We start from the raw sequence: 26,736 nt of genomic DNA on the forward strand, positions 1-26,736 counted from the left end.
CTTTAATGAGATTCCTGAGGTCTTAGTAAGAACTGTGATTAAAACCAAACCTGTCTGCCAGAAGCATCTCTTGCTGCTGTCAACTAGGAGTTCCACGGCGTAGAACCAGAGGGCAGGGATTCCCTTTTGAGCAGCACATGTAAACCTTCCTTCCCAGGCAGTGCATCTCTGTTGGCTGCTTAAGTGGAAGGGACTGGTGTCTGGGCTGATGAAAAGCTCAACATGAGCCAGCAATGTGCATGTGCAACCCAGACAGCAACCACATCCTGGGCTGCATCAAGAGAAGTGTGGCCAGCAGGGCAAGCGAGGGGATTTGCAGAGCCCCTTTGCTCGCGTCAGGGGCTCTGCAGCCTGGAGAAGAGGATTCAAAGAGGCCTTGTAGTGGCCTTCCAGTATCTGAAAAGGACCTACAGGAAGGCTGTGGAGGGACTATTGACAAGGTCTTGTAATGACAGGATGAGGAGAAGTAGGTTTAAACTGGCAGAGGGGAGATTCAAACTGGATGTTAGGAAGAAGTTCTTTGCAGCGAGGGTGGTGAGACACTGGCACAGGTTGCCCAGGGAGGTTGTGGTTGCTCCCTCCCTGGAGGTGTTTGAGGCCAGGCTGGATTGAGCAACCTGTTCTAGTGGGAGGTGTCCCTGCCTATGGTGGGGGGCTGGAACTGGATGATCCTTGAGGTCCCTTCCAACCTAAACCATTCTATGATATTATGACTCTGCCTCAGTGAGTATTTTTCACATCTTGAGTATCTTATGACAGAGACTGCAGCAAACGTTTCTGGGTGCCCTGGACATTGTGAGGCATTCAAAACAAGCATTGAACCACAGACAAGTTGCAAGAATAACCAGGAACTTGACATAAGATCTTGGTTCTTTCAGGAGGAATGTCTGTCCAGTTCTCCCCAGCCTGGGAGAAAGCAGACAAGGAGCAGAAATGAGGATGAGTGGAGTTAGATGGAAAGAGACCTGTGCTTTCTTTCAGCACTCCTTATGCCACTTGTTAAAGCTCCCTGTCACACTTGGGGACATCCCAAAATTTCTATAAGACAATAAGAGTAGGACAAGGAGTTTGCATGAGTAACTCTGTCATTTATCAGGGCTGTCTTCCATGGTCTGCCAAATCTTTGCAAATGATCTCATGGACATGACCTCCTCTTCTTGCAGCCTTGCAGCTTCCTTCCAGCAAATGCAGCAGGGCAGCGTTGGGGAAGCTGTGATAGCTCTCTGGCTGCTCTGCTGTGACTTTGGAAGCTTGATGTATACCTCTGTGCTTGGTGCATGGTTGTCACCTCTGAAAACTGCACGAAGGCAAGCACAGGTACTAATTTTAGGCAGCCAGGCAACGCAGCAGACAGTTGCCTAGGGCAGCAGACTGCTGAGCGCAGCAGAACACCAGGACTTGACAACGATGCAGACTTGCTGCTGCTCCTCCCTCTAAGAAGGGCATCTCAGACCTTTAATCTGAGGGTTTAGGTTAATGTCCCTTTCTCAGGTGACAGCTCTCTATTTGGCCCCAGGGAGCCTCAGTGGTCTGGGTGCAAGCATTGTGCTTGCAGGGTTTGAGCCACAGTGTGGGTTCACTACTGGTGCTGAGTGAAGCAAGCCCAGTGGAGGAGGTGGGATGGGGCCTTCTTCAGCAGAGGCAAGAACAATTCCAGATTTAGGAGTTCTTTCTATTGCCCCTTCTTCCCCTGCTGTAGCAGGCACAGTGTGAGTTGGTGTGAATGGGCTGCTGCAGGAGCAGGATGGTTTGGGATGAAAGTGAGAATCACTGTGGGGAGTGGACAGAGGTGATGGCCAGGAGGGGTGTCCTGTCTGGGCTGAGCTCTCCTCAGACAGGGATTTACCAGGGAACAGAAAGGCAGGTGAGACCAAGTTTCTCCAGGGCCTTCCAAATACTCATTAGAGAGGCAATTCCCTTCAAGTCAGTCATATGGAGCCACCCCAAAGTCCTGCTCGCTCCTGGCCTCCTTCTCCTGAACTCTCTAAGTCCTGATGACCCTGCCAGGATCCCAGCCGGCTGTCTGGGATTACCTACCAACAGCTTACCCCCTCCTCCCCTTGCTTACTTGTTGCTTCACTGACTCCATTCATCCCAGCCCACCAGCAGCCTCGCTTCAACCCACCTCTGATCCTCATAAAATTTCACTGACTTCTCCCACCCAGGCCCTGCTTTGGCAAACAACATTGCTCAGGCTGCTTGAGCCAGCCCTGAAGCTGGGCTTTAAAAAATGACCCAAGCTTTTTATTTATAGAAGCAAGAGCATGCTTAGGGGATATTGGTAGCAAGCAGAAAGAGGCACAAGGAAGAGGCACAGGCAGTATTCTTTGGACCATCAAGCAAATGTTCTGCAGCTTTTGGTCTGGAATTTGCTGGCTGAGGTTAAATCCCCTCAACATCACCTTACCTGCTATTACCACTTTATCTAAAGTCATAAACACAGCGGTGATGAGATTATTTCCAGCACCTTAAGAAAGAGTCACTTCCTTAATTCCTGTCTTAACTCAATGGCAATGGCTTTCACCAGCAGCAGAATTTAGGTAGAATTCAGAGTTTCTGACCTTTCCCACTGAAGCATCTCCTTTAGCTGCTGCTTTATCAGGTTGGGCGGAGAAGTGATCTTAAAGCTGTGCAGCAGTTACTGTGTCTCGCGTTTCAAAACAAGGTCATTGCCTTGCCTGTGCTTGGTGGTGGTCAGATTGCTACTGGCAGTATTCACTACACTTTGCTGCTGCTATTCATCAGCTACCTTCCCATATTAATACTTAAATTGAGATGTTTAATTAATGCCATGTGTTTCTGGACAGAGGCCAGTGGGATGAGGTTTAACAAGGCCAAGTGCAGGGTTCTACACTTTGGCCACAACAACCCCAGGCAGCACCACAGGCTGGGGACAGAGTGGCTGAGAGCAGCCAGGAAGAAAGGGACCTGGGGATACTGGTAGAGAGTAGCTGAAGATGAGCCAGCTGTGTGCCCAGGTGGCCAAGAGAGCCAATGGCATCTTGGCCGGGCTCAGGAACAGTGTGGCCAGCAGGACAAGGGAGATTATTCTGCTCCTGTACTCAACACTGCTCAGGCCACAGCTTGAGTGCTGTGTCCAGTTCCGGGCTCCTCAATTCAAGAGAGATGTTGAGGTGCTGGAAGGTGTCCAGAGGAGGGTGACAAAGCTGGTGAGGGGCCTGGAACACAAACCCTGTGAGTAGAGGCTGAGGGAGCTGGGGGTGTGCAGCCTGGAGAGGAGGCTCAGGGCAGACCTCATTGCTGTCTACAACTACCTGAAGGGAGACTGTAGCCAGGTGGGGTTGGGCTGACAGGCAAGCAGCAACAGAAGAAGGGGACACAGTGCGAAGTTGTGGCAGGGGAGGTCTAGGCTGGATGTTAGGAGGAAGTTGTTGGCAGAGAGAGTGATTGGCATTGGAATGGGCTGCCCAGGGAGGTGGTGGAGTCGCTCTGCCTGGAGGTGTTGAAGCAAAGCCTGGATGAGGCACTCGGTGCCATGGTCCAGTTGATTGGCTAGGGCTGGGTGCTAGGCTGCACTGGATGAGCTTGGAGGTCTCTTCCAACCTGGTTGATTCTGTGATTCTATTGTTGCCCTGTGGAGTGTTGTGCACATGTGCTGGCATTGACATCGCCTGTATTTGTGGAAGTGCCTCACTGGCTGCTGCTGTCCCACATTCCTGGGGCAGTTGCCAGAATCTGCAATAAGACTTGGTGAAGGCGAAGCCTGGAGAGATACTCCTCTCCAATCAGGTAATCTCTTGACATGGAATAGAACCATAGAATCATAGAATCAACCAGGTTGGAAGAGATCTCCAAGCTCATCCAGTCCAACCTATCCCCCAGCCCTATCCAGTCAATGGGGCATGCCTTGTGTGTATGTGTGATTCAGCAAGGGCTTTTTCCACCCTCCCTCTCCCCCCTCCCATAGTTCTTCCTTCTAGCTGTGGTGAGATGGAAAGGTGGGACCTCTCATCTGAGGCTGGCTTGGAAATTCTTTAGGTGACATCACACCATGTCTGTGCAGACTCATTGTTTGTCATGGAAAAGCCATTCATCCATATACAACTTCCTTCCTCCCCAGACTCCTGGAGATAAACTTTCCATTCTGTCTATTCCCTATAGAAACAGACCCAAACCATGTATGCGTGGCTACACACACATACATTTCACCAGCCCTCCGTCACGCTCAGGGCAGTGGGAGGAGGAGAAGGGAGGATATAGAAGATGTGAATAAAGTCACCCTGTTTTCTTCAGACGTGGATCCTGCTGTGCCCAAGCAGTAAAACTCCCCTCCTGCTGAGGTTCTGGGTCACACAAGGCATTTTTTGTCCTGAAGCTAATTCTGGCACTTGTGGCCCCACATCTGCCTGCCAGGTGAGGTGGGCCACCAGCTGCAGGTACAGCACATCTGGATGAGGGAGGAAGCAAAGCATGCCGCAAACAAACACAGCAAGTCCACCGTGGCAGGCATGAGGAATTCGATAAAAACTAGACTTCAGTGGTCTGAGCTGCCGAGGGTGGTGATTCATGTCTCGAGTGCTGCTCATGAGGTAGAGACTGGGTGCTTGCAGGACCATGCACACCGTGGCCACAACCTAGGGGTGACCCACGCGATAAAGGAGCCACCGCTGCAGGCAGTCATGGGCTCACCAGGTGCAGCAAGGAGGCTGAGAGAGCAGCAGGAGGCATTTGTTGGAGGCAGAGAGGTGGGGACTGCGTGGTGCAGGACAAAACGGGACGGTGAGAGGCCTTGTGGAGATGAAGGCAGCAGCAATGTCGGTGGTGCGGTGGCGTAGCTGTTTTGGTTGTGATGTGGGGGGAAGCAGGGTACAAGGAGCACCTGTTCCAAGTATGCACACGGGTCCGGGGTGCCTACGTTTGCGTCCTGCCGGTGTCTGTTGGGGAACTTGCTGAGGAGCTGCCAGATTGCCTTTGAGGTTCTCAGCAGGTCGAGCCGGGAAGGGAGAGGGGTGTTTGGACATGAGAAGCCTTTGAAGCTTTTCTCCTGTCCACCTCCCCTGCCCATAAAGCCATTAGGCTCTGGTGCCAGCCCTATCTGCGTTTGTCACCGGCAGCCGGGCAGAGCCGCGCAGACCCTGGGGCGCGGGGCTGGAGCCACGGCGTGGGGCCCTTCTGGAGGCCAATTTGGGGAGGGGGCAGCTCACTTCCGAGCCGGCCCTGCATTACAAAGGCAGCGAGGCCTGGGCGGCGCTTTGATGTGCCCCGCCGGCTCCCCACACCTGCGTCCGCGGGACTCCCACCGCGGCCCGGCCCGGCCCGGCCCGCGGGGGCTCCGGCGGACCGCGGGCAGCGCATCAAAGGCAGCCAAGCCAGGGGCGGCCCGGAGGCCCCTCCCGACGTCTCGAAGGGCGACTGCAGCCCTACGCTTCTCCTTACTGCCCCACCGACCCAGGGCGGGACGGAGGGAAGCTCCGTCGGCGGCGGCGAAGCCTCGACAGCAGAACCCCTTACCAGGGGGCCGAGGGAGGGAGAGAGGCAGGCAGGGCCGCCGCAGCAGCCCCCGGGAGGCGGCGGCCGGGGGAGGGTCCTGCGGGGAGCGGCGGGGGCGGGGTGGGGAGGGGGCGGCAGCCGGGTTGTGCTCGCCGCCCCCCGGCCGCACTCAGGCCCCGCTTCAGGGCTTCTCCTCGGCGCTTCTCCGCAGGGTGCCCCGTCCCGGCGGCCGGCTCTGCGGGAGCTGCCCCAGCGCTGCTGCCCGCAGCCCACCATGACCGGGCCGAGGCTGGCCCTCGCCGCCGCGCTCCTCTGCAGCTGCACCTCGCCGGTGGCCGACGCCAACTCCTGGTGGTGAGTGAGGGCGCGGGGGAGCCGGCGGACCCTTTGTCCGCCGTGGGCCGGGGACCGTCCTGGGGCGGGCGGCGGAGCGGGAGCGGGGAGGCTGCCCGGCGCTCCCCGCGGGCGCTTTCCTGCCTCCCGGGCTTCTTTCGCAGCAACTCGCTTCTTTCCAGCTTTCTTCCTCCCACTGTCCCTGGTGGAGACGTGGGACACAGCCCCTCTCCTTCAGGCGGGTCTGGGCTCCTTTTGTACGGGCTCGCTGAAATCCCCTCCGGGCTTTAGGATGTGGGGAAAGCGTAAGGAGAGGATGGGTAAGGTTTCCCACTCCCTGCCAAAAGCCCCGGGAGCAGCCGCGGAGCCCTCTTCCCTTTTAAAGAGCAGAAAATAGCCCGGCTTAGAGGCAGGCATCGCTCGCCGGCGGTCTGTGAAAACGCAGCTCACTTTCTTCTTTTGCAGAGAAAGTGCTGAGCTTTCTCTCAGCCCCCATCCCGGGTGTCCTCTGTGTTTAAACTCAGGTTACAAACGAGCTGTGTTTCTCTTGCTGGAGCTCTGGAAAAGCATCTGGCAGAACTGTAGAGGGAGGCAGCTGACATGAGAAATGCTCCCGGGCTTGGGGAGCGGGGCTGGGCTGGCAGGGAAGGGTGCCGGGCGTTTCGCGGAGGGGCCCTCGCCCTCCACACTCCCTTGGATGGTTTTTTTTTGTCGTCGTAGGTCTTTGGCCATGAACCCCATCCAGAGACCCGAGATGTACATCATCGGCGCTCAGCCGGTGTGCAGCCAGCTGCCGGGGCTCTCCCCCGGGCAGCGCAAGCTCTGCCAGCTCTACCAGGAGCACATGGTGTTCATCGGGGAGGGGGCTCGCAGTGCCATCAAGGAGTGCCAGTACCAGTTTCGGCAGCGGCGGTGGAACTGCAGCACGGTGGACAACACCTCTGTCTTTGGGCGCGTCATGAAAATAGGTAGGAGCAGCCGGTATGGGAGGTGCTGGGCGCAGGCCAGCTTTGCCTGTGCAGCTTTCTTCCTCGCTTCAAACACACATGTGGCAGTCTCGAGTCCTATTAGCACCGCTCCTAGAGCTGCCTTGAACGAGTATTTTCGTTGCTTGGTGTGCTGGTGCTGCCCGAGCCGGTGGCAGTAGTGCACCTGAGCTGCAGCAGAGGCTGGCTGGGGCGGTGAAAGGGAACAGACTTTCTTTGGAGCCGCATGGGAAAGGTCAGGAAGAGGGAAGGGGTCTTCCAAAGCTTTCCGTTTGTCTGCTTGTTTAAAAGAGAGCGAAGAAGCCAAAGCCAGGAACAATGGGCCCGCGTTATCATTCCCAGCATCTGGAGCGCCCTCAGACAGGGAATGCAATCCCGAAGATGTGGGAAATATGGACTCCCCTGGCATGGAATCTACCCCTCTCCCTCTTCTACTACTTCCAGTGTAAACTGGAGAGATTTTTATAATTCCTGCCCTGCTGGCCGTAACAGGCACATTGACAGGCCATTGCTGCACTTGAATTGAGGTGTGACCTAGCCACATTGTTCCCTTTCCTTTTGAAATGCACTCCTCTGATGGCAAGAAACCGAGAAATCCGGGCTTGGTTTGATGTGTCCGACAGCCAGGACAATAAAGAAAAGGTGTTAAACCCGCTGCTAACACACACACACACACACATATATGCGCTAGCTCACTCCAACACCGGGTCTTGTTTCCCACCCACAACGTCCATTATTTACACTGAAGAATCCAGAACCAGCACTGTCTCTTGGTTGTAAGGTCAGAGGAAACACTCAGCAAAGATTGGAAAAAGACCTCCAGCTCCTGCCCCCCACCAGCTGCCCCCAGCACTGTTTGCACTCTCCAAAGCCTCACATAAGCAGCAGGACACCACAGTACATCTTTGATACCTCTCCAGTGTCAAGGTGGTAGTGCATGAGAATAGCCAAATTCCTTGACCCTTTCACTTGATGCTGAAATTCTTATGTGTCATTGTGGAGAATATTAGAGATTACTTAGCCTTTCAGAATTCCTAATTCAGACCACAAGAAACATTCTAATTCTTCCCTTGCTGCCCAACTGGTATCCCCAAAAAATACTTTTCTCTGAGGTGCTTCCCTGGGAAATGCTGTTTTCTGACATACACTTTCAACTCCTGACACATCCAATGCTTCTCTGCATCCTTGATCTCTTGCTTTCTAGTAGCAAGAGTGGTGGCCAGGTGAGGCTGTGTGCAATCCCAGATTGTTAAAACTTGTCTTTGGGGTGTGAAAACTAAGATTTCAGCCACTAAATTGAATGGTCAGAAAACACACCTCCGTTTTTTCCTTCTAGTGTTCTTCCCTCACATGTAATTTATCCCAAAGAAAGGTAAATTTCCTATCCCCAGAGAAATTCTGGTGACTCCAAAAGGACAGAAGAGAATAGGAATCTCCTCTTTCTGCAGCAAATCTCATCCTCATTTTTCACTACTTTCCTGCAGTCCCAGGTTGGTCCAGTGGGCAAGCTCACACCTGGAAAAGAGAGGTAAAGGTGAACTAAGAGAATACACATTGGAGCTTGAAAGATGAAAAGCTGTCAGGAAGCATCAGAGGGCATATGGGAAAATAGTGGAAGAAGGAATATTCCTATATCCCTCCTTTCTAAAATGAATTTGGTCCTATTAGTTCAGGAGTAGCTTGGGGGGTTGCTGAGGAAAGAGGTGGTGTGGGTACACGATGGGTATGCCCAGTAGTCTTGCTGCTGCGTTTGGTCTGTGCTTGTTTGCTAGGAGTGCTCTTGTATCTTGAGTAGGAATCTGCTGATGGTGGTGACTGTGAAGGGACTGCCTGGGGTTGCCTGCTGTTTAAAATCCTACCCTCACTGCAAGTTTTGAAGCTGTCTCCTTTAACTTAGAGCCTGTTTATACTTCAGCACATGACAGTGCAGAAGGCGGGGGGGGGGGGGGGGGGGAGAAGAAAAAAGTGACGGAAGGTGGCTTGGGATTTTACAAGGTCTGCAGTGATTCATTGCTGTTGTCTATGTCAGGGAGAAGCTGCTGTGGAGGGAGATGCTGCTTTCCTCTTTTCTCTTACTTTGTCTCCTGCTTTTACTTTTTCTTACTTTGTAATGTAGAGTTGCTCATCATTTTGGCAAAACTGTTTTCCATGCTGGGAAAGAAAACAAAAGCCTTTCAGTTTCTCAGGTTGTGTCAACCATAAAGTCATTCTTCCCTGGGTTCACACTGTGTGCCTGTCTCCTGTTTTCAACCTCTGAGCCCCAATTCTGGACCACAGCCCTTTTTCTGTACTCTGTGCCAATGGCACGAGAAAGATCTGGAGACCAGAATATCTGCAAGAGTGGAGAGGCATGCCAGACTGTTGTGGAGAAAGAGGGGGGGAAAGAGATAAGAAGGACCCAGAGGGTGTGTAATATGCCAACAACCCATGGTTGCCCACCCACCAATGCTGGCATGGCATATATTACATGATTTCTTCAGCTGCACTAGATTGTGAGGGGAGGAGAACCTGCCCTGGCCAAGTCCAAAGCCTGGGAGAGCGTTCACTCAGAAACCTGGAAGATTAGTTTCCTTTCCCCCTTGCAGAACTTGGCTCAGCTTGGAAACGGGAGACCCAGTCTGTGTTTAATCATTACACCTTCATTTTGTGCATTTCGTGGAGGTGAGGCAGTCCAACAGTGCAAAGCTTTTGTAGAAGCATCTGCAGCAGTGAGGCTGCTTTTTAGCCTTGTTTTGTTCCTACTCTTTGTGTTGTGAGAATTGCTTACAGCTTTTAAATGTGGTTCATTCGATAATGATAATCTGGTGATGGACAACAATTGTCCTCTGAAGTTGCTTCTTGTTTGTCAAGGCAGGTTTTGGACTGCACGTGTGTGTATATAAATGTTTCTTTACTTACTCTTCACTTACTTATGAGGAGGGAACAGAGCATCCGAAAATGTTATATAAGAATTTCCTCAGGGGAAGAGTGACTGTGTCTTCCCCGGGGCAATTCCAAATGCAAGGTTGGGCTTTCCAGGTTAGTCCAGTCATTGCTGGAGCCAAAGATTTTATCTCTTCTGCCTTTTCAAATGCAAAAAGAAAAAAAGAAAAAAAAAAGAAAAGAAAAAAAAAAGCGATAAGAGAACAAAGAGAAACATTTCTTCTTTACGATTGGCATATTTTAGGGAAATGCTTTTAAGCATCAGTCGAAATAAACTTACTCATCAGAAAAGTTAGAGCAAGACGCTTTTATCACCTTTGGGGACGTCTCCCCTTAAGGGTCAGTTTCTCTTTCGCCTTCTTCCCCCTGTAGCTCCAGAAAAGCAAGCGATGCAGACCGGCACCTTGCCTGGCTACTGCTGAGCACGGCGCCGGTGCCCGCCGAAAGCTGCCGCCGCCGCGGGCTCCCCGTCCTGCTGCCGGTGGCGGGTGGTCAGTGGGCACAGGAGGGCAGCAGAGCTCCGTGGAGCTTCACGCCGGCGGGCAGAGCCTCCTGAGGACCGCAGCCCCCGGCATCGGCTCGGTCTGCCCAGGGCACGGTAGCCTGAGGTGATTCCCGCTCAGCCCTCGGGAGAGCTCGGCACAGGCATGAGAGAAGAGGGCATGGCGTCGGCGCTGGTTACTGCCAAGCCGCATTCGCGTTTGCAGAAGTCTGGGGAGCAGCAGCCCTGCCCTTTGAGATGCCAGTACTGAGGTGTGCAACTGCAGTGAACTTCTGAGATAAAGAGCAAAAACCCAAAACACCTTTGCGAGGCTGGAAGACGGAGCAGGACAGCAGGGGAAACCGGGACGTGTAAGCCCACCACTGGCAGCTACAGAGTGCCTTCGTGTTAGCGCAGGCTTTCACGCACACCTTCAGTCCCACTTCCCAAACCAAGGCACGCTCTTCCAAACCCGCATCTAGCGAGTTTGTTCTGCTCTGTGGGCAGCAAAGGTGGGGGCAAAACCCCCACCGTGACTTACTTCAGGCTCACCCACCACCGTCAGCAGCCTAAGCAACTGAGGCAGATCCAGGGGCGGTTGAGTTACCACAGCTGAAACGGAGAGGCTGAAAGCATGGCCAAGGAAAAGCGCAAATCCCGTCTGTGCCTCGGGGACCTCGATCAGGCTGTAGGGACACTAAGCACCTGGGGTCATGCGGGCTGCGCTGCGCAAGCTCTAACACCAGGACGTCCTTTCCATGATGTGTTTTACTGGTCGTAGGTGCAAGGAGTGCTCTACTTAGGAAGACGATTGGTATGGCTGCAGGGCTGTCACCAAACCGGCACAGACGGGCAGGGGCAGAGCTTGTTCGTTGGACCTTTACCTTAAATGCCTGTGACGTGCAAAAGAAACTCGATGAGTAAAAGCTGCGTTTTGGTTGCTGAGAAATGACCACAACTCCCTTACGGGCCAGTCTCAGCTCAGTTACCTTCACTAGGAGTCACTCCTCTTTACCTCTGGGACCCGGAGGTTTTGGGGGTGCATAGTCCTCTTTGTTATGACCTGGTGCCGTACTTCGTGTCCTGGAGCATTTTATCAGCCTTGTGCTCTACTCCAGAGCAGAAGCCTTTATTGTCCAACTATCATTTGGGAGGAGGGCACTCCAAGTTGTTCTGCAGGGTGGATACCATTCACAGCCTTGCTTTTGTCTTGGGTCATTACTACTAAGCTGGTGATAAGCTGCTATTAATTACAGATTGTCAACACATGCAAATTGAAACAAGAGCTTACCAAAATCATCAGCTTGGTCCTGCTGAGAGAGCTGGCACTGAGAGCCTCGTGGGCTGGTGACAAACTGTTCCTGAAGGATCTGCCCTCTGAAGTAATTCAAATTTGCTTGAGAGGATCTTCCCGGGGTTTGGTCTAAGTAGCTCTTCACAATCAGATTGCTTATTCCAGTGAAGCTTTGGTGTACTCTTTCATCACCTGAAAGCTTGGTGACCACACACAATGACTCTGAAGGTGTCAGCTTAGGTATTTATTACACAGTACAGGTGTGGATTGCCTCCTTCTCCTCATCATCCCTCTCTACCTTCCCCCCTTGAGACCCACAGCGCTGGCTGGTGCAACATGCTTGGCCTCACGCATTGTTCTGGCTGTGTTGGTGCCCGGGTCAAATTGGGACTGAATCACTGCCAGGAATACAGAGCTGCAGCCCCGATCCAGCTGCTTGGCTCAGACTCTTGAGCTGTACAGAGCATGTGCTCCAAGTAGGGCAGTCTCTAAGAAACCTGCTAATGGAAAACCTTTTCACTTACTGCTGTCTGTATGGAAAGGTTGACTTGCTCCAGCACCGCAGCCCTGTAGGCACTGGAGAGCCTTGATGCTTTAGTGTACAAGTGGGTTTCCTTTGGTTATCTCAAAACAATTCTCAGCTGACCTTATTATATAAACCAAAACGAGGTTGATGACCTGAAGATCACATGAAGTGCTTGTCCCAATGAAATGACAACCATTCCGGAGTGATGGTGGGCTTAACCAGAACACTGCTTTGCAGAGACCCAATCTCATCAATTGTTCTCAATGATTATTGGCAGATTCAATGGCTAAAGCAGCAGCTGTGTTTTCAGCAAGTGACTAACTCTCTGTTTGAGAGTTTCCTCCAAGTTAAAATGAAAAGATAACGAAGGGGAAAGAGGCTGAGCAAGCACTGCCTGTGGGCTTGCTATTTCTTTTGGGCAGGGCTTGGAGTTTCCAGGGCTCTTAAATGGACAAACAATAGTATACTAAAAATAATAAACCGTGAAGAGCAGCACCTACAAGTTCACAAAGAACATGCTTTTGCTAAAAGCATTTCTCGAGGCAGCAGCAGGAATCTCAGGCTCTTGCCTGGCGTGTGTCAGAGAATCAGATATTAGATTTGATTCTGGTAACACAGAAAGTGCCAGGTCTGAGCAGCCCTTGGGCTGGAGCCGTTCTTTGGAAATGAAAAAAGAAACCAGGTGATGCAAGTATGTGTCAGGACAATTCCCCCTGTACCAAAGTGGGATGGCTTTCCTGGGTCTGACCACCCTATTTCTTCCTTCACGTTATTTCCCTGCACCTTCTCAAGTTGCCTCCGCTTCCTGCTGCCTGGACCCCGCCGCTCGCTCCCCGCGGCGCGCTGCGTTTGCTACCCGAGATGAGTTCTCGCTCATTCGCTTCTCGTGTGTCGCAGGGAGCCGAGAGACTGCTTTCACCTATGCCGTCAGCGCTGCCGGGGTGGTGAACGCCATCAGCCGTGCTTGCCGGGAGGGAGAACTCTCCAGCTGTGGCTGCAGCCGGACAGCCCGGCCCAAGGACTTGCCCCGAGACTGGCTGTGGGGTGGCTGTGGCGATAACGTGGAGTATGGATATCGTTTTGCCAAGGAGTTTGTGGATGCCAAGGAGAGGGAGAAGAACTACGTGAGAGGTTCAGAGGAGCAGGCTCGCATGCTGATGAACTTGCAGAACAACGAGGCTGGCCGCAGGGTAAGGCAAATGCTGACACTTTGTCCTTTCTAAAGGAGATAGTTTGATACCAAATTACTTGGAGGTTTGATGAGACATAGTCTAGCAACAGTGGTACATTTCCTGCACTTGGTGACCATTACAGACTATAATGAATTAGTGTAAACCAAACTATTTACTTGCTTCTTTAGTTTTAAGGTATTTCTAGCCATGTGCAATAAAGCAGTCCTGATTCCTGGTCTGCTCAGCTCTATGTTTAGAGGAATTCCCATTACATAGCTATGTCTGAACAGTCCAGTCGAGTAAGGATGTGCCAGTGCATAAAGGGTGGCTGCCAGGTCAGTGGAGACTTCCTTTTTACAAGGAGTCACATGCAAAGACAAAGGGTAATGGGTACAAGTTACCATCCCTGGAGGTGTTGAAGCAAAGCCTGGATGAGGCACTTAGTGCCGTGGTCTGGTTGACTGGATAGGGCTAGATGATAGGTTGGACTGGATGATCTTGGAGGTCTCTTCCAACTTGGTTGATTCTATGGTGATTCTATGATAAGCTACTCCTGGGGAGATTCTGATTGGACTCCAGAGGAATACTTTTAACCATGAGAACAGTTAGACATTGAAATAGTCACAGAATCACAGAACTTTAGGGGTTGGAAAGGCCCTCCAGAGCTCATCCAGTTCAACGCCCCTGCCAAAAGCAGGATCACCCAGGGTAGTCCACACAGGGATGCATCCTTGTGAGTTTGGAAAGTTTCCAGAGAAGGAGACTCCACAACCTCTCTGAGTAGCCTGCTCCAGGGCTCACTCAGTCTCACTGTAAAGAAGTTTCTCCTCATATGGAGACAGAACCTTCTCTGTTCCAGTTTGTGTCCTTTGCTCCTTGGCTTATTGCTGCTGCCCATTGAAAAGAGCTTGGTCCCCTCCACTTGACACCCACCCCTCAGATATTTATAGACATTAATCACATCCCCTCCCAGCCTTCTCTTCTCCACACTAAGCAGCCCCAGGGCTCTCAGTCTCTCCATAGGAGAGTAGTGGAGTCAGCTTTAAGGCTCAGCTTGACAGGGTGCCAGGCCAGCTCATTTAAACTACACCATCACTTAGAAAGATTGGACCAGATGGTCTTTAGGGTCCCTTCCAACCTGGCATTCTGTGAAATATTGACAATTGCTGTATTCCAGTTTTCATGGCAGCTTCCCCAGGGTGTTTTGGGGTCTGTAGGGGCACTGTGTGGCAGTGTGCAGATGTGTGTGCCACACACATAAGCTAGGTGCTGTCACAGCCCACTTTGTAGGTTCGTGTGTCAGAAGCTGGCTTCCCAGAGCTGCCAAAGCAGCAGGCTTCTGGTGAGAAAAAAGAATCTGTTGGCATATGGAGTTCTCTTCTGCCATCAGTCAGCTTTTGGAGAACATGAGGCCAGAAGCAAACATGGAATTGGGCTTACCTCTCTGTCCCTGGAACTTGCTTTGTTACCTCGGTGTTGGACAAAACAAATCATTTTGCATCTGGGTGATAGACAATTTGAGTTTTGCTCTGGAGACCCCAAGGGATGGAGAATTCATCCCTTTGTAGTGTGCTACCATCATTAATCACCTTGTTTCAACACTGTACCTCATTATCATTTGAATTTATCTGGTGTCAGCTTGCACTCAGGTCTTTTTCTGACTTTACAGCCAGATCAAAAAGCCTCACAGGAGTCAGAATTCCCTCTGCATTTCAATACTTAACCTGCTGCAATTTATTCACCAGTCTTTCTTAATAAACTAGATAGAGTACTGAAGACTTAGTTTCAGAGGTTCTCATCAGCCATCAAATAATTTTCAGGTCACTGTAGTGTGGCCTTTCCCCTTTTCCTGTGTACTTGAAGAAACTGGATACCAAAGTGACATGCTAGATTCTGGTCTTGGCCTCCCTGATGTTGTAGGTGTAGGTGAGGTTGCCTCCTTTGTATGCTTTCAGTGTACTCATTTGCTTTTTACAGTTCCTCTGTTGGTGATCAATAGCCTGGGGGGGTGTAGCATCATTCACAGGCAGTACAGCTGTGCAGTCCTGCCTCTTTCCCATTGTAAGCCAGAAATACTTGAACACTGATGCCATTTTCAGTGGGTGATTAATTTTTTCATCATTATTCCCTAGCAGTGAGCTTTTCTAAGGTTAGTTTTATTTCTAATGCATATGAAAGAGCCTCATACTTAGCCTCGCTCTTCTGCATGTTCTTGACTAATATCCTTAGTTCTCTTATCACAAGATCACAGGACCACAGGATGTTAGGGACCCAAGGAGATCATACAGTCCAACTCCCCTGCCAGAGCAGGGCAATACTGTCTAACACAGATCACAGAGGAACACATCCAGAAAGGCCTTGAAAGGCTCCAGAGGAGACTCCACAACCTCTCTGGGGAGCCTGTGCCAGTGCTCTGTGAGCCTTACAGTAAAGAAGTTCTCCCTTGTGTTGAGGCAGAACCTCCTGTGCTGCAACTTACATCCATTGCTCCATGTCCTATCCCAGGGAGCAGTGAGTAGAGCCTGTCCCCCCACTCCTGGCCAGACATCAGGTATTTATGAACTAAGTCTTCTCTTTTCCAGATTAAAAAGTCCCAAGTCTCTCAGCCTGTCCTCATAAGCCATGCCCTCCAGTCCCCTAACCCTCCTTGTAGCTCTCTGCTGGACCCTCTCCAGCAGATCCCTGTCCCACTTCAACTGGGGAGCCCAAAACTGAACACAGTATTCAAGATGAGGTCTCATCAGGGCAGAGTAGAGGGGGAGGAGAACCTCCCTTGATGTGCTGGACACACTCTTCCTAATACACCCCAGGATCCCATTGGCCTTCTTGGCCCCAAGGGCACATTACTGTGCCATGGGTAACTTGTTCTCCACCAGGACCCCCAGGTCCCTCTCCACAGGACTGCTTTCCAGCCTGTACTGGTGCAGTTTATTATTCCTCCTTATCAATGTTCTGTCCTTCTAATTGTTACCTGCATTATCTTTCCCTTTCCCACCTACGTCTGTCTTTTTCTCATGTAGTTTTGGCTTTGTTTTGCCACCAAAGACAATTTGCTGAGGGTTTTGTTTTGAACTGTGAAATCAATGTGTCAGGCTGAAGCACTGCAAAGACTTCACATAGTTCTTTTGCAGAATCAAACTGGGGTGAGTTTGCAGTAGGATTTGAAGGTGGTAGAAATCACTGGGGTTTGGGTTGGGGTTGGTGGGGTTTATTTTTTTGGCTTGGAAGGGCAGAGGGTCTGCATTGGCTTAGAAATGAAGAGGGAAACTCCTCCCCTGAGTCCTGGCATGAAAATATCATTCTCTGCATTACTTGCTTTGATCATCTTATGTGGTTGGAGTCATGAACTTGGATTACTACAAATAAATACCTTGCCTAAAATAGGGTGTTAATGTGTTGAGAGACTCTGTAGCAGTCAGTCCCTATTGCCTTGAGGAGTCCAGCTACAGAACGCGGCTTGAGCATATGTTTGAGGTGCCAGGTGAACTGTAGTAACAGCTGTATTGGAAGAGCAAGTCAGAAGATACTTGCTCTAGTGCATGGATAAAACACTGCTCTGTCTTGTTCTGCTGGCAAGGTTCTCACTGGGCTGAGAGTGCACAGAATCACAGTATTGTCAAGGTTGGAAGGCACCTCAAGGATCATCCAGTTCCAACCCCATTGCCATAGGCAGGGACACCTCTCACTAGATCAGGTTGCCCATAGGTAGGGACACCTCACACTAGAGCAGGTTGCCCAGAGCCATGTCTAGCCTGGCCTTAGAAACATCCAGCAATGAGGCTTCCACCACCTCCCTGGGCAACCTGTGCCAATCTCTCACCACTCTCATGCTGAAGAACTTCTTCCTAATGTCTAATCTAAATTTTCCCTCCTCTAGATTAGATCCATTCCCCCCAGTCCTATCACTACCTGACACCCTAAAAAGTCCCTCCCCAGCTTTGTTGTAGTCACTTTTCAGATTCTGGAAGGCCACAGTAAGGTCTCCTGGTAGCCTTCTCTTCTCCAGACTGAACAACCCCAACTCTCAGCCTGTCCTCACAGGAGAGGATGATGATACAGTGTTAGATGGAAAAAACCTTTGTGCTGCTTTAAGGACAGAGCCAAGGGCAGCTGTATCCTGCCCATAGCAGGGTGCAGAGCGCTCTCCTGATTGTGTTTGTAACAGTGCCCCTGCTGCTTTGAACTCCACAGACAAGTTCTGTGTCTTTAGTTAACAGTTTACACAGGACCTGACAACAGCTTTCCAGAGGATCCAGCAAAAGAGAATGTTCTTTCAAGCTTGTTTTTCTTTTTGTGTGTGTAGACTGTGCAGAGCAGATGGCCACAGAAAATAACTTTAGATTACATGATCAGAAGTCATTTTAGATTAAGAGTTATAAACTGGTGTGTAGTTGTGCTTGTGCATTCCAAACAAACTCTGATAAACCAAGGACACTGGTTAGTAAACTCAGCTGAGGAACTCGATGTGGAGGAGGTCTGGAACTTTTTCAAGTCAAAGATGCTAAAGCCATTAGGATTCTGCATGCTGAGCAAGAGGAAAAAGCTTGTAGGAACAATGTCCAGACCTCACTGAATGAATAAGTACCACAGAGAGGCTATTAGGGACAGACCAGGAGACCATAGGAGTGGGGGAAAAAAAAAGAACTGATAGCAAATAAATAATGAAAAGCTCTGCCTTAGAGGTCAGGAAGTGTAAAGATGAAGTGAGAACAGTAAAAACTCCTGCTGAGTCAAACCTTGCAAAAGGTAGTAAACTAAAACTCCTGCTGAGTCAGACCTTGCAAAAGGTAGTAAACTAAAACTCCTGCTGAGTCATACCTTGCAAAGAGCAGTAAACTAAAAATCCTACTGAGTTAGACCTTGCAAAGAGTAGTAAACTAAAAATCCTGCTGAGTTAGACCTTGCAAAGGGTAGTAAACTAAAACTTCTGCTGAGTTAGACCTTGCAAAGGGACTACCCTTGCACAGGGTAGTAGGAAGATGTTCCTCTCCTTTAATCATTTTTGTTGCTCAGAGCTGGACTTTATTGAGCATTTTCCTGAGGTCCTTCTTGAACTGAGGGCTCAGAACTAGACACGGTACTCCAGATGTGGTCTCACCAGGGCAGAGTAGAGGACCAGGAGAAACTCTCTTGATCAACTACCCACAGCCCTTGTAACACACCTCAGAATGGCATTGGCCTCCTTGGCCACCAGAGCTGGCTCGTGGGCATGTTTCATCCACCAGAACCCCCCCCAAGTTCTTTTCCTCTTCACTGCTCTTCAGCAGGTCAGTCCCCAACCTATCCTGATCCCTGGGGTTGTTCTTTCCCAAGTGCCAAACTCTCCCCTTGCCCTTAGGAATTTCATTTGATTTCTCCCTGCCCAACCCTTCATCCTGGTTAAGTCTCCATGAATGGCAGCACAGACTTCTCTTCCTAAAAAGAGAACTGATCTGATAGATCTCATTCATCTCAACCTCTGTGAGACGTATTTCCCACTTGGGAAACACCTGGAATCATAGAATGGCTGTGGTTGGAAGGGACTTCCAACGGTCATCAGGGACATCCTCAACTAGATCAGGTTGCCAAGAGCCCTGTCCAGCCTCATCCTCATTATCTCCAGAGATGGGCCCCAACCACCTCCCAGGGCAACCTGTTCCAGTGTTCCAGCACCCTCATGGTGCAGAATTTGTTCCTAACATCCAGTCTAAATCAGCTGTGCTCTAGCTTGAAGCCATTGCCCTGGTCCTGTCACTTGGTTAAATTGGGAAGAATAATGAAAAGTGCAGCAGCTCTGAGGTGAATAAGAAACTGATTCAAGGAAAGATGTCAGTAAATTGTGTGAAAGGACTTAACTTGATCTTGACAGAGCTTAATTAGCAGAGTTCTTCAAGGGCTTGTCTCCAGGCAAGCAGTTGTTTTGTTTTTCAGCCTCAACACAGGGATGAGGAATGAGCTGACAGAAGCTGCTGATGATAGAGAGGTGGCAGATATTATGAACAGGGAGGAGAATCCCTGTTTTGTTCAGCAGCTAACACCCAGTGAAGCTACATTGTGTATGGAACTACATTTTGTATGGAAAATAGTCGTTAGGAAAGGAGGGGAAAAGGTTTGGGCACAGCAGTCAGTTGCAGATGGCTCAGAAGGTGGTAAATGTCCTGTCGTGTACCCAGTGAAGTCTTTTCATCAGACGTGAGGGAGTACTGATGCCATTGTATTAAGCTGTTGTAAGGCCTCAAAATACTCTGTGTTCTCATGTTCCCAAGGAAAAATTACCTCAGACTAGAAAAGGCTTGTTAGGGTTGACCCAGGGGACAGGAACCCTTTCTTAAGGAAGGGATAGCTTGTCTAGGAAAGTGAAAGTTGAGAGAGGATATGACTGATGTCTGTGTTAGTGAGAGAAATAATAGGGGAGGAAAAGTACTTTTGAAGCAAAAGGCCAATTTGGCACAATAGCAAATTGGCATAAAGCAAAGCCATTTGGGCTGGAAATGAGAAAAAGGTACTCCATCATTGGAATGGTGATGAGAATAATGGTGGCTGAAAACCTAATTGCCTTTAAAAGGGCACTCTCTGCATTTAAGGCTAATATTATTTGAAGCGGTGCCTACAATAGCAAGAGGCCACACTTAATAACCAAGGAGGTCCTGTCTAGTCTTGCATTCCTAAATGTGGAGTTTTCACTTCTGAGATTCTGGCTTTGGAAGTAGGAGGGTTCCTGTGTAACTCCATACTCCCCAAAGCTGTAGCTGAAAGGAAGGAGTATTGGAGATAGAGCAGTGAGCATTGCTAAGTGACCAGCAGCTGCCATCCCACCGTGCCCCACTTCTCCAGCCAGTGTTTCACTTGCTGTCATCTGATTGCTAGGCAGACTTTGGCCTGTCCCTCCATTTCCTGGGGGTGGGAAAGTTCTCCTTGAACCCTGAGGAGCTCTGGTGGCAAGAGGGAAGATTGTCTTTGCTTGCTGTTCTGAGAAGGAGCTGAGGGGCGCTGGGAGGGGACAAGAGGTCTTTTATCTTTCAGGCAGTCCTGACCCCATCACCCCTTCACTCCACATTGGAATCCTTGTGGTGGTGGCTCCTGGCTTTATGGCCTTTGTTTGTTTGCCTTTAGCTGTTATCTCAATATGTCTTTTCCTTCCATCTGTCTTTTTCTTCCAGTTGGTCTCCATTACTCTCTATTATTTCCACCCATTCCTTATCTGTCACCCTGTCTGGCAGGCTGTGGCGGTCAGTCCTTCTGTGCTGTTTACCCAGTTGGCATATGGCAGGCCTCAGTCATCAGTCACTTCAGCCACTGCCAGAAGAGCCTGGAAGGGGGTCTGGCTAATTGACCACATGGGAATTCCCCATTAATTCTCTTTCCGTCCCTATTCTTGCAAGACAAGAGTTGGAAGAGAACTTGGGCTCATGGGATGGGGCTTTAAGCCTTTCCATTAGTGGCCTTTTCAAGCTAAGTGGCACAGCCACTGATCAGCCCCTGCCCTCAGAACTACATGTGGGGTCTGTTACTCTTTACCATGACCTGAGTCTGGCTAGGCAGGAATGCTTCGGTTTCCTCTGCTGTCTCCCCATCCCCAGGCAGCCAAGGGGAAGAGTGGGAGAGCCGTTCAGCAGCCCAAGCTAAGGCTACCTCCGCGGGATGCTGGCAGAGGGAGCTGCAGGGGGCTGAGTGGCGCTGAACTCACCTGCGATAGCTGGGAGCGGTCGCATTCCCCAGCACAGCTACTGCCCACATGGGCCAGATGTTTTGAGCATCAGTTGCTTAAAGCCGAGTCAGAGCGAACTCAGTCCCATGGCATTAACTGAGAAGGATCAAGTTGCAGTGTTTTTCTAAAGGAACAAAGCCCAGGATTAGGGAGAATCATAATACTTTATAAAAACACATGCAAGGGCAAGGGAGGCACAAGCGGCTTGGGATTTGACAGGACCATAACCAAAAAGTGCTAACACAGGCTTGTGACAAGCAAGCTGGCAATGCAGTGAGGATATAGTAAGTGTCTGGGGCTTGTGAGTGTTCAGCTGTGGCTCTGTCTGGTTAGAGTAGGGCAGGAATCCCTACTACTGTGTGGTTGGTCCTCTGCAGTTGTTAGTTCAATCCAAGACAAGTGCTTAACTCCCAGCCTGTAGCTGTTACATTGCACCATGAGGGATTGCCTCAGCAAATTGAGCTCCAAGGAGCCAGAACTAAAGCTTCTCTGTTTTAAGGACTCACTCCATTGACTTTCTTGGGAGCTGGATCAGCCCACATGTGATATAGCCATTAAGTCAAATTGAATCTTCACTAGCTGTCAGAAGCACCAGGCATCAGTTAGACCAGGAGCAACCAGTTGCTGTAGAACTCTGACCTCTTGCTGCTGCTCCAGAACATACTCATAGGCAAAAGGTTTTGCTTGCAGTATGCTCAATTACCTTAATCACCTACTCCTTGGCAAGCGAGCGCAGAGAGCTGGACAGCTTTCTTCTGTGTACACGAGTGAGGCGCTGAAGAAACCTCAGCATTTGCCTGCTTTCTTCAGCAGGAAATTTGGCCAGAAGACGTAACAGCCACTTCCTTCAGAGCATCATAACATTTTCTCATATCATAGAATCAACCAGGTTGGAAGAGACCTCCAACGTCATCCAGTCCAGCCTAGCACCCAGCCTTATCCAGTCAACCAGACCATGGCACTAAGTGCCTCATCCAATCTTTTCTTCAACACCTCCAGGGATGGTGACTCCATCACCTCCCTGGGCAGCCCATTCCAATGCCAATCACTCTCTCTGGCAAGAACTTCCTCCTAACATCCAGCCTATACCTCCTCTAGCCCAACTTGAGACTGTGTCCCCTTGTTCTGTGCTTTCATCTGCCCCATCAGGTACAGCTGGTGACCTTTTCACAGGTAATGCTAAATGTGGCACGTGGGATCTGGCAGGGCCAGAATGTACAGGGGACAGGATGATTGTGGGAGGGCAGATGTGAGCCTGATGGTGAGAGCATTAGGAGCAGGGGCTGAGGGGTAAGCTGCTGTAACATGAAGTAGCTCTGATCCAGTTGGCAGCCAGTCACCAATGGTGTTCCCCAGGGTTCTCTATTTGGGCCAGTCTTAGTGGATGAGGGTAATGAGTGCACCCTCAGTAAGTCTGCAGATGACAGTTAGGTGGGAGTGTTAATCTGCTTGAAGTCAGGAAGGCTTTACAGAGGCATCTGAAGAGGCTGGGTCAATGGGCTGAGGTCATCTGTATGAAGTTTAGCAAGGCTGTGTTCTGGGTCCTGGACCTGGGTCATAACAACCATATGCAGCACTACAGGCTTGGGGTAGAGTGTCTGGAAATTGGTAGAAAAAGACCTGGGGGTGCTGGCTGACAGCTGTCTGAACGTGATCCAGCAGTGTGCTCAGGTGGCCAGGAAGGCAAACAGCATGCTGGCCTCTATCTGGAATAGCGTGCCAGCAGGAGTAAGGGGGTGCTTGTCCTGCTGTACTCAGGATTGCTGACATCATACCTTGAATTGAGTGCTGTGTCCAGTCTGGGCTCCTCAACTCAAGAGAGAGGTTGAGATACTGGAAGTTGTCCAGAGAAGGCCAACAAAGCTGCTGAGAGGCCTGGAGCACAGCCCTGTGAGGAGAGGCTGAGAGAGCTGGGGGTGTGCAGCCTGCAAAAGGGCAGAGCTCATTGCTGTCTACAACTACCTGAAGGGAGGCTGTAGCCAGGTGGGGTTGGTCTCTTCTGCCAGGCAAACGGCAACAGAAGAAGGGGACACAGTGTGAAGTTGTGCTGGGGGAGGTCTAGGCTGGATGTTAGGAGGAAGTTGTTGTCAGAGAGAGTGATTGGCATTGGAATGGGCTGCCCGGGGAGGTGGAGTCGCTGTGCCTGGAGGTGTTGAAGCAAAGCCTGGATGAGGCACTTAGTGCCATGGTCTGGTTGGCTGGATAGGGCTGGGTGCTAGGTTGGACTGGATGAGCTTAGAGGTCTCGTCCAACTTGGATTCTATGATTCTGTATTCAATTCTGGGACCCTCGCTACAAGAAAGACCTGGAGTTGCTGGAGTGTGTTCAGAGAAGTGCAACAAAGCTGGTGAGGGGTCTGGAGAACAGGGCTTACAAGGAGCAGCATTCCCAATGTGGATTGCTTAGTCTAAGGAGAGACCTCTTTTGTCTGGAGGCGGTTGGAGTGAGGGAGATGGGCACCAGTGCCTCCTTCCTAGAACCAAGTGATAGAACAAGAGGACATGGCCTGGAATTGTGCCAGGGGAGGTTTAGCTTGGATATTGGAGAAGATTTCTTTATTGCAAGGGTAGTCAGGCATTGGAACAGGCTGCCTGGGGAGGTGGTGGAGTCACAGAATCAGAATCACAGAATTAACCAGGTTGGAAAAGACCCCTAAGATCAAGTCCAGCCTGTCACCTAACCCTTCTAATTAACTAAACCATGGCACTCAGTGCCTCATCCAGCCTCCTCTTAAACACCTCCAGGGATGGTGACTCCACCACCTTCCTGGACAGCCCATTCCAATGCCAATCACCCTTTCCATGAAAAACTTCTTCCTAACCTGCCCTGGCACAGGTTGAGGCTGTGTCCTGTTGTTCTGTCCCTGGGTGCTTGGGAGAAGAGACCAAACCCCACCTGGCTACAGCGTCCCTTCAGGTAGTTGTAGACAGCAATGAGCTCTGCCCTGAGCCTCCTCTTCTGCAGGCTGCACACCCCCAGCTCCCTCAGCCTCTCCTCACAGGGCTGTGCTCCAGGACCCTCACTAGCCTTGCTGCCCTTCTCTGGACACATTCAGGCACCTCTACATCTTTCTTAAACTGAGTGACCCAGAATTAGACACAGGACTCAAGGTGTAGCCTAACCAGTGCTTAGAGGTGTTAAAAAACTCTGTAGACATGGCACTTCAGGCCATGATTTAATGGCCATGACAGTGCCAGGTCAACAGTTGGACTTGATGATCTAAAGAGATCTTTTCCAAGCAGAACAATTCTCTGAGGTTAGTTTCTGTGCCTAGGCAGGGATGCCAGCACTTCTCTTTGCAAACTCTTGTCAATGCCTGTGAGCAGGACCTCACACAGCATGCAGTTTTGTACTTGCCTCTGAGATTAACGAACACAACGTGCAGATTTAGTTTAGTTTGTAGTTTGTTGTTCTGGAAGGTTTTTCATCACTCCTCTCTCCTCCCAGGGAGGTACTCGCCGTTACCATTCCCATCACGTAATTGTGCTTCCCAGGGTTGAGTGCTCGCTGCCCCAAATTTCTGTTGATTTTGGTTCTGGGCTTTCAAGAGTGTGATCTATATTGAGCCCCCCAAAATTCATGGAAGCGTAGCTGAAAATAACCTCGGAGAAGACAGCAGCGAGAGCTTGCGTCTGTTGTTTAAAGGGAGGTCCTGCTGCGTGGCGAGTCCTGTCCCTGCAGGGACCTCTCTGGACACAAGGTGGCGCCGGTGTGCGCTCAGCGCCTGCCGTCGGCGCCGCGCTCCGAACAGGGCGCATGGGGACGCCGCCAGCAGAGGCAAGCGGAGTGGGTTCAGGCTGCAGCTGCTGGTGCCTCGACCTCCCGGTGCCTGAAGGGGGTCCACAGGAAAGCTGGAGAGAGACATTTCATAGGGGCGTGGGGTGTTAGGCCAAGGGGCGGTGGTTTTAAATTGGAGCAGGGTAGATTTAGATTGGAGATGACCCTACTATGAGGGTGGTGAGACACTGGAATGGGTTGCTCGGGGAGGTGATGGACATCTTATCCCTGGAAGTGTTTAAGACCAGGCTGGATGGGGCTTTGAGCAACCTGGTCTAGTATAAGGTGTTCCTGCCCACGGGGAGGGGGGTTGGAACTGAATGATCTTTAAGGCAAGCAACAGGAGCAAAGGACATGGTTCCAAGCTGTGCCAGGGCAGGTTCAGGCTGGATGCCAGGAAATATTTCTTCCCAGAGAGGGTTGTGAGACCTTGGAATGATCTGCCCAGGGCAGTGCTGGAGTCCCCATCCCTGGAGGTGTTCAAGCAGCCTGTGGAGCTGGTGCTTAGGGACATAGCTTAGGATTGTCCCTAAACTGGGTGGAAGGTTGGACTGGATGAACCTGGAGGTCCCTTCCAGCTGGATGTTTGCTGTGATTCTGTCCTTTCAAACTCAGGCCATGCTATGATCTTTCTCATGGCTGCTGCCACGCCTGATTGCTGCTCCCTGCAAAGCAGTGACTCACAGACACTGCCCCCGAATGAGCTCCTCTCAGCAGGGACAGAGGGAAGGGTGTGGGACTTCTTTAGAAAGGATGCAGATGTGTGCCTACGCCGCTGGCTTCGGCTGCTGATGCAGGCAGTGGGACATGGGCAGGCTCCCAGGTGTTCCCGTTTGGAGCTCTGAATGGAAAAACTTGCAACGCCATGGTGAGACCGGGGGAATTTGTAACCTCCATGTAGAGAGGACCTTCTCTCTCCCTTCCTGCTCTTGACCCCGACGTCAAGTCAGCAATCTGTCAGGGAAAAAGGGCGGCTGGAGAAAGCACTTTTGGAGGCAATGTGACCAGAAACAGAAATATTTAGGGAACAGGAGCAGAGCAGCCACAACAGGAGGAAGAAGAGACTTTTGTCTTTTCTGAAGGGCAAACCACCACCAGAAAATGAGAGGATAATCAAAGCAGTTCTGAAGCTGTGACGACTTTATTGTAATCAAGCCAGCTGCCAGAGCAGCCGAGATAAACACAGCTTTGCCTGATTGCCTCTCTTCCTGCAGGCCGTGTACAAGCTGGCAGACGTGGCCTGCAAGTGCCACGGCGTGTCGGGCTCCTGCAGCCTCAAGACCTGCTGGCTGCAGCTGGCCGACTTCCGCAAGGTGGGCGACCTGCTGAAGGAGAAGTACGACAGCGCCGCTGCCATGAGGATCAGCCGCAAGGGCAAGCTGGAGCTGGTCAACAACCGCTTCAACATGCCCACACAGGAGGACCTGGTCTACGTTGACCCCAGCCCGGACTATTGCCTGCGTAACGAGACCACCGGCTCTCTGGGCACCCAGGGTCGACTGTGCAACAAGACCTCGGAGGGCATGGATGGGTGTGAGCTGATGTGCTGCGGACGGGGTTACGACCAGTTCAAGAGCGTGCAGGTGGAGCGGTGCCACTGCAAGTTCCACTGGTGCTGCTACGTCAAGTGTAAAAAGTGCACAGAGATCGTCGACCAGTACGTCTGTAAATGAAAGGAGCCTCCAAAGCAACAAATCTATATTATATAAATCTCTATAAATATATTTTATATTTGTATAAATAAACAGATGATGATAATAATTAAAGAAGCTTATTTAAGAGACATTTTGGGTTTGAAGTTTCCCCCCCCACCCTCCCCATCAGGCCAGCTGATTTGCCGTTCCTTCGGTTCTGCCTTTGGGTGCATCTCCCCACAGGTGCTTTAGTCAAGAGTGAAGAGGCTGAGGTGTGCTGACAAAGTGAGCTCGTCCCTGCGTGCTATTTCATCACAGAAACGAAGCCAGCAAGAAGGAGAAGAGTGAGTTCTTTCTGCTCTCTCATTGGTAGATCTCAGTATTATGCGTAGCCATTGCACATCTGAAATGACAGCCAGGTGTGAGCAAGTCTGAATTTCAAATCCTGCCCCCAGCTAAGAATTCAGAACCTA

General features: G+C 50.8%; 1 protein-coding gene and 1 long non-coding RNA gene across 5 annotated transcripts in view; one reads left to right on the forward strand and one right to left on the reverse strand.

Moving 5' to 3' along the window:
* Positions 1-26,410, forward strand: part of WNT5B (Wnt family member 5B) — a 98,881-nt gene extending 72,471 nt beyond the window's left edge. The window contains exons 1-5 of one of the 4 annotated variants that reach the window (XM_064155706.1): positions 4,681-4,740; positions 5,663-5,805; positions 6,505-6,752; positions 12,891-13,183; positions 25,844-26,410. In XM_064155706.1, coding sequence (XP_064011776.1) covers positions 5,726-5,805; positions 6,505-6,752; positions 12,891-13,183; positions 25,844-26,302 — 1,080 coding nt within the window. In that variant the 5' untranslated portion in view covers positions 4,681-4,740; positions 5,663-5,725 and the 3' untranslated portion in view covers positions 26,303-26,410. Of the gene's footprint in view, positions 1-4,680; positions 4,741-4,791; positions 4,850-5,662; positions 5,806-6,504; positions 6,753-12,890; positions 13,184-25,843 lie in introns of those variants that run through there. The other 3 variants (XM_064155705.1, XM_064155703.1, XM_064155704.1) reach the window with 3 other exon arrangements.
* On the reverse strand, positions 10,050-11,336 carry LOC135182022 (uncharacterized). The gene is made up of 2 exons (XR_010305043.1): positions 11,163-11,336; positions 10,050-11,066 (listed from the first exon to the last, which is right to left on the reverse strand). It is a non-coding gene; the product is annotated as an uncharacterized LOC135182022 (long non-coding RNA).
* Positions 26,411-26,736: the final 326 nt, after the last annotated feature.

This window comes from Pogoniulus pusillus, chromosome 15 (assembly GCF_015220805.1).
Source record: "Pogoniulus pusillus isolate bPogPus1 chromosome 15, bPogPus1.pri, whole genome shotgun sequence".
NCBI classification, from domain to species: domain Eukaryota; kingdom Metazoa; phylum Chordata; class Aves; order Piciformes; family Lybiidae; genus Pogoniulus; species Pogoniulus pusillus.